The sequence below is a fragment of the Sinocyclocheilus rhinocerous genome, unplaced genomic scaffold (genome assembly GCF_001515625.1).
Source record: "Sinocyclocheilus rhinocerous isolate Xijiao unplaced genomic scaffold, SAMN03320098_v1.1 scaffold1001, whole genome shotgun sequence".
In the NCBI taxonomy this organism is placed as follows: Eukaryota; Metazoa; Chordata; class Actinopteri; order Cypriniformes; family Cyprinidae; genus Sinocyclocheilus; species Sinocyclocheilus rhinocerous.
This window is the reverse complement of record NW_015666593.1, coordinates 606,754-617,183: the sequence shown is the minus strand read 5'-3', so window position 1 is coordinate 617,183 and position 10,430 is coordinate 606,754. Positions and strand designations below refer to the sequence as shown.

The 10,430-nt window shown below is 38.9% G+C and overlaps 1 protein-coding gene across 1 annotated transcript in view; it reads left to right on the top strand.

The window, feature by feature from the left end:
• The window catches only part of LOC107732945 (chloride channel protein 2-like), a 61,068-nt gene that overhangs the window by 11,110 nt on the left and 39,528 nt on the right, over window positions 1-10,430 (top strand). The window contains exon 2 of the mRNA XM_016544412.1: window positions 9,772-9,925. Within this exon, the coding sequence (XP_016399898.1) occupies window positions 9,772-9,925 (154 nt within the window). The remainder of the gene's footprint in view (window positions 1-9,771; window positions 9,926-10,430) is intronic.

Here is a 10,430-nt window from a genome sequence, read left to right as displayed (position 1 = left end):
GGGTTGCGGCAACCACATGTGACGACCCCGGGCTGGACTCCGCTTCGTCCACGGTGAAAGCCGATCCGTGTATTTCCTCAGCGATCAGCACGGATCAGCTCCAGGCATGACGAAGCAGATATCGTCCTCTTTTGGAAGGCCAAACAAAGTAGTTTCGCTTTCACAACGAAACACACAGCGCCTTCACGACATGGCGGCGGCAACAACAATACTACAGCGTGAATAAAAGTTACGCCTTCTTTCTTTGGGTGGACATTTGGGCGGCTTTATGCAAATCTTCCCACATCGTGATGTAGATATGTGGGGGCGTGTTAGAATGAGCCGTTTTAGGAGGGCGTGGTTGACTCTTAACTTTTATAAAGAATATCTCTTTGGATTTGAGACTTTAGTCTTTGCAACTTTACAGATCTTCTTTATGCACCAAGAGCTTGTAACACTCCAAAGAGAAAGGAAAAATTTAAATCGCATCATATGACCCCTTTAAATAAGGTTAAAGAATCTTTTATTATTATTATTGGCAAAAAGTTTTTTTCCTTGGTTTTAAACAATTATTAACAAATTTAGTGAGGTACTTGAAATAGTGAAATCTTATTATTTCACCCAATTTTGCTTCTCAAGGTAATGCATCCTTTAAATGATGTTTAGATATATTTTACTGGAAAACAAGACAAATACTAAGAAAATTATATTTTGGTGTATGCGTTCTTTTAATTTCTTTATGTGCTTGATAATTGTTTCCCATGTTTACTGTACAGTTGGCTAACCCAAAGACACATTGAATTTTTGGCAAGTTTTTGCTTACTGAGAAGATTTGCCGATCGTAAAAACAAATAAGTTGTAATGCAGAATCAGCAGTCTCAATGTGACATGCTCAATGATGACCAATTAATTGCTTTTGTGATGAATCTTCTCTTACTGAGTTCTGGTCATGTCAAAATATGTTGGCCACATTTCTCCAGTGTGATTGCTCTTATGACACTGGCAGGTCGTCAAGTAAGACGTGACAAGGTTCAGTTTCTCTGTTCTTCAGCAGGTTATCTCTTGTTACTCTTTAGCTGGTCTGTTCCCTAGGCCATCCAGAGTTTCAGTATCTCGTCCTGGGGCCACCCACCCCAGACTGAAGCAGAGATCCTAGCTTTATGATGACCTCCATTAGGCCATCATTGGCTACTTGTTGGGGGTGGTTCCCATATCTGGAGGGTGAGCAGGTGAAAGTACTCATGATTGATGACTTTTCCGAGCTGGGGCCTGCTCCTTTGCTCCAGGGTTCCTCCTTCCAACATTGACTTGCCACAACACAAATCTAATGAAGAACCAATTGAAGCACAGCAATTGATGATGTTATCAGTGTGTGTGTGTCTGGATAGAGACCAAAAGAGACAGGGACGTTCAGTTGAAAATATTTGTCCATATGATAGGCTTAACACAAATGTTTTTTAGCCTTCAAGTTATGTTCATACTATCAAAATTATCTCTGGTGTCTGGTGTGAAGAATGACATCTTTAGCTTAAAAAAAAACTGCTTGCTTTTGTTTGAGCAGCCCATGTCAGTTTTGCGTGTCAGTGATGGCTTACTGAGAAGATTTGCCGATCGTAAAAACAAATAAGTTGTAATGCAGAATCAGCAGTCTCAATGTGACATGCTCAATGATGACCAATTAATTGCTTTTGTGATGAATCTTCTCTTACTGAGTTCTGGTCATGTCAAAATATGTTGGCCACATTTCTCCAGTGTGATTGCTCTTATGACACTGGCAGGTCGTCAAGTAAGACGTGACAAGGTTCAGTTTCTCTGTTCTTCAGCAGGTTATCTCTTGTTACTCTTTAGCTGGTCTGTTCCCTAGGCCATCCAGAGTTTCAGTATCTCGTCCTGGGGCCACCCACCCCAGACTGAAGCAGAGATCCTAGCTTTATGATGACCTCCATTAGGCCATCATTGGCTACTTGTTGGGGGTGGTTCCCATATCTGGAGGGTGAGCAGGTGAAAGTACTCATGATTGATGACTTTTCCGAGCTGGGGCCTGCTCCTTTGCTCCAGGGTTCCTCCTTCCAACATTGACTTGCCACAACACAAATCTAATGAAGAACCAATTGAAGCACAGCAATTGATGATGTTATCAGTGTGTGTGTGTCTGGATAGAGACCAAAAGAGACAGGGACGTTCAGTTGAAAATATTTGTCCATATGATAGGCTTAACACAAATGTCTTTTAGCCTTCAAGTTATGTTCATACTATCAAAATGATCTCTGGTGTCTGGTGTGAAGAATGACATCTTTAGCTTAAAAAAAAACTGCTTGCTTTTGTTTGAGCAGCCCATTTCAGTTTTGCGTGTCAGTGATGATGTCAGAATGTGATGGGGACTGTAAAGTGCCCAGTCATGGCTGTCAATCATAACCAAAGTCTCAGCTAAGATGCACATCGTACAGTTAACATAAAATATGTCTCAATGGGGTCATATTGCACAGTCTGACAAGGAGCAATCATGAAGGACAGCAAAAATCCTGCAGTACACAGACATATTTAATTGCGGTGGCTATAATATCCCATTTAACATGTAGTGGAGCGCCGCACCTGCCTTAGCAACGCAGGACAGGGCACTCAATGCTCTCAGTTGGCTGGCTAAAGGCTCTGAGGCAGAAGTGGTAAAAGGCTCCATTTACACTCCAAAACCCTTCAGAGAGATCTTTGCCACAGGCCACTCATATCCACCTGAAACCCTCCTTCAGATTTTGTGTCTGCAGGTATTTTTGATTAGCATTCTTGCTAGCTGTGTACCAGTAAATGTACAGGTCAATGACATTGTGTCCTTGATAAAGAGGAACATTTTAAAAACATGTTACAAGTTTTTAGAAACCTACTCTTTGTATCCATGTTAGTTTAATATGGTTTTGAAAAACTTTTATAACATTTTCCAAAAAAAAGGTTAAATTTAATGCCTCTAAAATGCCATGTGGTGTAACCATCAAGTAAAAAGCATTTTTCTATAAATTGTTTGGGACCATAAACTAAGCTTGACTAGGTCAGGTAGAGGTCTACATGGATTTTCAGACCCTTTTTCGTAAGATTCTGTTTCACTCTGGTGCCATGGATTATTTTGTGCAGTTCCACCAACACACAATGCTTCAAACCTTACTTTGTCAAATTTGGCGAGGCAGGCAAAACCTCAGCTTTTCCTCACTGCCTCCCACAATCGAAAAATATTTGGAATATCCAACCCTGTGCCTGTAAATGTTTTATTTGTGTTGCTCAATAGACAAATACCACACACACACAAACATAAAATTGTCCCACGCCTCACTCTTTTACGTCTCATCCCATGGTAGTTCCATGGGTCCTACCACATGACTTTGATTTAGACAAATGTTTATTTATTTATTTTCTTTACTTTTGCCAATTATCAAAATGAATAGCATAATTAATGTCATTTTTAAATCAATTAACCCTTTTACACATACATTTCAAATATTCTAGCTGAGCCCCCAAGATGAGTTCTTAAAGCCGACAGTTATTTATCATTTATCACTTTATTATTTCAACCTTGTCACATGACACATCACAGCAACAATAGCACTGTATGACTGATTTTATTTCATTTTTCCTTTTTATTAAAAGTATTCACAGACTTATTACTATTGTAAAATATCTGATATTCCAATGATCAAATACATGTAAGTAAATCTATTTTGTTTAAACACCTTTATAATAAAGAAATTAGTTGATCTATAATGGGCAGTGGGCACCGCCATGATAGATTGCAGTTGAGTTGGTCCTGAGCAGGAGCTGGTTGCTTAGGCCAGCTCAGGACCAGCTTAAACCAGTTCATGACCAACTAAGGACCAGTTTAAACCAGCTCAAACCAGCTGCCATGCTTCAAAACATACCTAACCAGCATATATGCTGTTTTTTTCAGCAGGGTAGATAGGGCGGAAAATCAAGATCTTCACGTCTTTAACCCTACAACAGTTATTGAACTGTTGCAAGTGATAACAACACTGTTAGACCTGACTTCTAGTACCAGCTGTGTGAGAGAATAGATAAGTGTGCCCCGTTTGCCCGACAACTGCTTACTGACAGGGGCGTGTAGCGTGTGCACTGCCCTTTTTGGTCAAAATGACGCAGGTCTATTTGACCGCTAGGATTCTGAAGGGGAATACTTTAGAGGCTTATTGTATCGATTGAGCGTGCTCTGAATTGTTGTCAAGGTTGAGCATGATGTGATGAGGCAGCATCTGTTGAGTAAACCTTGTTTTTCACAGCTCGTCGCCTAAACCCTTTTCCAAATTTCTGGGAGAGGTCAGGAGCTCACCTACGATAGGAGCATCACATTTCGGCCGTGCAATTTGATTGGCTGCAGCAGGTCATTGAATGTGACAGCTTGTGTTGCTAAGGTTAAATGTCACTCTGTTAGTAAATGATGGGAGAGTTTAATTGGGCCAGATTAATATATCAAGCTGTCCAAGAGGGACGGGTGCCAAGCTGATGAAGACGATTAGGCATCGCGTGTCGGGCGACGGCTTCAGGTGGGTAGATGTTCTGAATGAGTGACAAAGGAGTGCAAAGGTTGTGTGAAACGAGGAAGAGGAGTGTGCGGATCAATCCACGTCAGTCTGCTTTGCTTTCTCTCTATGACTTGCACCTGCTCATGCGAGCAAAGAGAGAGTCTACTGGAATCGTGATGCTCATCTCAATGTGCTGCTGGCGGCTGAGCTCCTCAGATCAGAGCGCCGTGTGTTTATAGAACAGAGAGAGAGGGAGAAACAGGAGGCGGGAGTAGGAGAGAGGGATTGTGGCACTACACAACGGACCTGCCAATATCCCTGTCTCTCCATCTTTAGTGCCGTGGGCATGTGCCTGTGTGGGAGCAGCTGATGGTAAGAACGAGGGATGGGAGAAGAAAGGAATAGGGAAAGGCAGAGGACTGGGTTACATTGGGTGGGAATGGCTCAAAATACCCCCTTACGTCACCCAGACATGAGGATTTTTTTTAATATCTGAGGACAAAATCATGTCAGGATGATACAGTTGAACGTAATGAAATGGAAATTCAGCTGGAGGATACAAAGTTGTTCAAAGCATTGTTGCAAATTCGCGATTAATTTGCCGAAAGAACCGACTCCCCGAAAAGAAAATTGTAAAATTGATTGACACTTTAATCAGATCTCCAATCAGGGTCCAAAATTGAACCTCGCTCAACACACTGAAAATAAATTGGCATAGGAAACAGTTTTCACTAATTTCACAAATAATTACAAAGAAATGGCAGGTAACACATTGAATGAATCGTGGAATTTTGAAGTAGAAAAACTGAAAAAGTATTTGCTTGTAAAACATACTCCAACAATCTCTGTTAGACTTTTTTAAAGTGCACCAAATGGGTTTGGCGAGCAATTCTAAGACGAGTCTGACCATCACTAATGGGATATGCACATTTCAAACCATAGTGATTCAAATCATCCTACTAAAGCATGTTTTCTAACAATTTTAAAAACGTTTTATTTTGGCTGTCTAATTTTTTTTTTCTCCAGTACTCCATGTGGAGATGCGTATGTCAATTGCTTCCCACATTAAGCCAAAAAAATTAACATAAGACCAAATCACAATGTGTCTTCTTGTTTTTCTTTTTTTGTGTGTGTGTGGCAAATGCAGTTTCATTTGATAAACAGATATGCTATGACTGACACACAATGACCTATGTTTTTAGTCACAAATATGAATTGAAAAACTGCTAAATATCATTGTCATAGTGACACAGACATTTTAGTAAAAATTATTCAAAATACAGTTTTAATAGGTGTTAAGAAATATTTATAACTCGCTAAGATTTACTCATCATTGGCAGTTGTTGCTATTTATGTTGTGTGCTGTATTGTCTAAATAATCTAAATAAGGCATTGTCTCTATTTCAAGATCTTCCACACTATACAAAGTATTTTTACATTGCTTTTGTTAAAACACTTATTGAATGTGTCTCTAGTCAAATTAATTCAGACTAAGCTTTGACAATGACGCAACTAACAAATCCAGCAATCCAGTAAATAAATTGCTCAGTTTTTTTAACATCACATCTTCTCCTGCCTTGATCAACTTGATAAAGCGTTTGTCGGGCTTTTGAATCTCAAACAGAAATCATGGTCTGTGGTTCCTTATGTGATGCATAAAGCTGTGCTATGGCTTAAAAACATAAATTACAGAGACTTTTCTAAGTATCAGTATCCAGCCTTCTGTAAATTTGTATCTCTGTCTCTTTAAATTGTTTTGCAGTGTCCTCAATATGTCTCCCATAGTGTTCCCGAAAACCAGAAACAGAATAAACCTTTTCATTTTTTTTAACTTGAAAGTTATTGTTTATCCAGTTTCCAGACTGATTGATTAAACAGGGACATATCTGCTCATTATATCTTTATTTACCTTTTGCCGATGTATAACAACACAAAGACAATACAGGATCTTTATCAAATAACAAGCCATTTGGGTTTGAGTTTCACTGCTCATTTAAATCCCATTCTCAAGATCGCCTCAGAAAACTTGTGCTGGGCAGTCAGAGAATAGAAGTATAGATTTCAGTTTGATTTATGGTCTCATGGGACTGTGTGCAATAATCTGTAACTACTTTATTGACTAGTGAAATATTCATTGGCGGTGGTGGTTGGAAAATGCTGATGTTTAGTATGCTTCTTTGTTTTAGTTTCCAAAATAGTTTTGTACTGAATATTACCATATTGAACCACCAATCAAGCATGCTGTTTTAAACTACTTGATTCTCACTGTTTGACATTACCGTAAATCAGCTGAATGCAGCAAAATGTGAAAATAGTGCCCTAGTGCCCCTAGGATCATAATTTGGTTTTGGGAGTCCCCAACAACAGGTTTACATGCATGCAAGGTCAAAAAACATGTTCATTTTCTTATAACATGCATTTAATTTTATGTTATTTCTCAACGACTCTCAAACGATTCATTCAAAGAGTCATCTTTCCAAACCCCTCCTTTGCGTGAAGCTACTCTGCTCTGATTGATCAGATGACCCAGTCAGTTGTGATTGGTTTACTAAGTACAGCGCATGTCAGAAATGGAATGCACATTACCATTACTGGATTACAGCTTATCAATAATACATCCTATTATAATAATGATAGTTCTCCACTCTGTTCTAAAAAGAAAGAATCAGAGGGGAAAAAGATGTTTTACACTTATGTTAGTGAACCGCGCCCACCGCTTGGTAGTAAAGACCCAAACAATAATGGTATATGCGATAGCTGAACACAGACATGGAGTACTGATAAATCACTGCAGTTTGTAAACCAGCGTATTGCTCCATCCTTTATCATGACTCCAAGTAATAAGAACATCAGACATTCGATATTAACTGACACATTTCCAGACAATAGCAGGCCCACAGCTGATTAGCTGATTAACATACACACTTTTCCAGTGTCCTTCATTACAGAAGTATTCTTTTCTGTGACCCAAACCAACCAGCACAGAGATGAATCACACCATTATAACATTTGATTGAAGCTTTCCAAGGTATTTGAAAATCAAAAAAAATATTTTTTTACAAAAGTAAAATACTCTATTCTTACATAATAGAATGTGTTACTCATCCCTGAAGCACTGCAAATGACACAGCAGGCAGAACCTAGTATAAAACTGTAAGGACTATTATAAAGGCCTATAATTAGGAATATAACACAAGCAGAATAAACTATTGAGTAGTGATGCATCATTCCTGAATGAATTGTGTTTTTAAAATGAATGGTTATGTAAATGATTCAATGACTCACTCACTCACATCACTTACTTTGTTCCCGAATGAATTGTAGTCTTTGAACAAATCAGTTGAGTAGCTGAGTCATTGACTAGACAAGACAGTCATTGGTCGCCATCTACTGGCATAACGATGTTATATGCTGAATAAGTTACAGCAGAGTCTGTCTGTACAGTACATGTACAGTAAAGTTTCCACTTTAATCTGAACTTTTTATAACAAAAATTTGAAAATCTGTTGTATAAATAAAATAAAATAAAATTATACATAAAACTTGGTACCCAAGTGCCCATATTTGAAGACACACACGTTAAAAAGGTTTATTAATAATAATAATAATAATTGAATGAACAAGTATTTAGTGACTTGATTTAACAGCTAAATTATTACTGATCTAACCAATGGAACAACACAGAAATCGCACTATGATTTAACTGGAATCTGTGTATCTGCATCTGAGGTATGAGGTACAAGAATTAAAAATAAAACACACCTGGGTCTGTGTGGGAGCATCTCTTTGCAGTTCTAAGGAAACATTACGTCATCAGGACAAAGGCACTTTCAAAGCCAAACTGCATCAAGATACATATAAAATTCCACTCAGGGCAAGTACGTAGGACATTTCCAAAGCATTGAACATACCTTTAAGAAAAGTAAACTATGTACAAAAAATGTGGAACATCTCTGAATCTGCTCAGAACTTTTTTCACCAAGTTGTTCACCTAGGTGGACAGAGCCTTAGGAAAAGAGATCACGAAAATGCTCACAGGAACATAGAACACAGCCTCCATGAAAGATTGAAGAACATGCTTGAGACAACAACAACATCAACAATTCATAACTCTGTAGTCTTGCGAGTCTTGTATGGACAAGAGCTCAAATCACATCTCAGGTGGACTTTTCCTATAGGAATGAGAGTGACTCAACAATTTCCATGGTCCAATTAGGTCAAATGTGGATGCTTAACAGAATAGTTCACCCAAAAGTGAAAATGTGATGAGAATTTACTCACCCTTAGGCCATCTTTATTTGATTTTGAGAAATTTACCATTACATGACCTATTCAGCAATAGCTCATCTGCAGTGAATGGGTGCCATCAGATGAGAGTGAGAGTCCAAACAGCTGATAAAACCATTACAGTAATCCAACCACATGATAATAAATTAATCATTAAGACGTTTTTAACTTCAGACTGCTGTTTCCAGCAAAAATACAAGTCCTATATCCATAATACTGCTTTCTCCAGTGAAAAAGTAATCTCGTCTGAATCAGGAGAGAAATATGTGCAGATCAAGCATAGTTTACAAACAATAACAGTCCAAAACAGTTTTAAACATCTAAATATTTTGTTGTGTTTTGATGTAAGACGACAGCAGGAGATTGACTTTTTCACTGGTGGAGGCATCATTTTGGATTATGGATTGGATTATGGATTATGAACTCATATTTTGGCCAGAAGCAATAGTTTAAAATTAAAATGCCTTAATGATGGATTTGCTTCTTACAAACATGCAGCTTTTCACTTCACAAGGCGTTACTTGATAGACTGGAGTCATGCTGATTACTTGTGGATTATTGTGATGTTTTTATCAGCTGTTTGAACTCTCATTCTGACGGCACCCATTCACTGCAGAGGATCCATTGGTAAGCAAGTGATGTAATGTTAAACTTCTCCAAATCTGTTCCGATGAAGAAACAAACGCATCAACATCTTTGATGGCCTGAGGCTGAGTAGATTTTCAGTAAATTTTCTTTTTTGGGTTAACTCTTACTTTAACTATATAAATCTCACAAATAGCACCATTGCAGTGAAGCATGGTAGCTTAATGTTTCAGGAATCGTACTCGGGGACAGGAACCTCTGACAGACTACCTTCATGTATTTGATGGGTTTTTGAACAGCCTGTTAAGTTGTATATTATTTCAGTGAAGCATTTCTCGGCTTGGTTTCCCTTCATTTCCTTCCCAGGTAAAATCTTCATTCACTCCTGTCTAACTTTCAGATGTATGGACGCTATACACAGGAGTTGGGGGCCTATGCCAAAGAAGAGGCAGCTCGTCTGCGTGAAGATGGAGCATTGCGGAGGACCACCAGTGTGCGTGGCCAGGCTCCAGAAATGATGGAGTATGAGAAGGACTCGTGTGCCAAGTGTCAAGGTGGGTGTGCTGTATACATATGTGGGCCAACTGTTTGCTGGCTGGTCTGCTAGTATCATAGCTTGCTATTTGCAGCAGTGGCTACAGAGCAAAGCTAGGAAAGCAGAGCAAATCCACAAGGATGAAGGGCAGCAGGGATCGAAAGAGAAAAGGGTTTTAAAGGGCAGGAGGCAAAAGTGTTAGTAAGAACATGCTGGAATTGGGGATTAGGTGAGACCTATGGTGGAGCTAAGTGGGAGGGATTTACTCAGGCTGATACATCTACACTCTTGTTCAGGCCCACATGGAATCAGTGGCAGTAAAACTTGGCATTAAAGGGGTGGTTGATTGCAATTTCACTTTTTTAATGTTAGTTTGTGTGTAATGTTGCTGTTTGAGCATAAACAATATCTACAAATTTACGAAGTTGAAAGTTCAATGCAAACGGAGATGTCGTCTTTTAAAATTCTGGCAGTTTAATGCCTACAAAAACGGCTCGTAGGGACTACAACAAGTTACTTCCCGG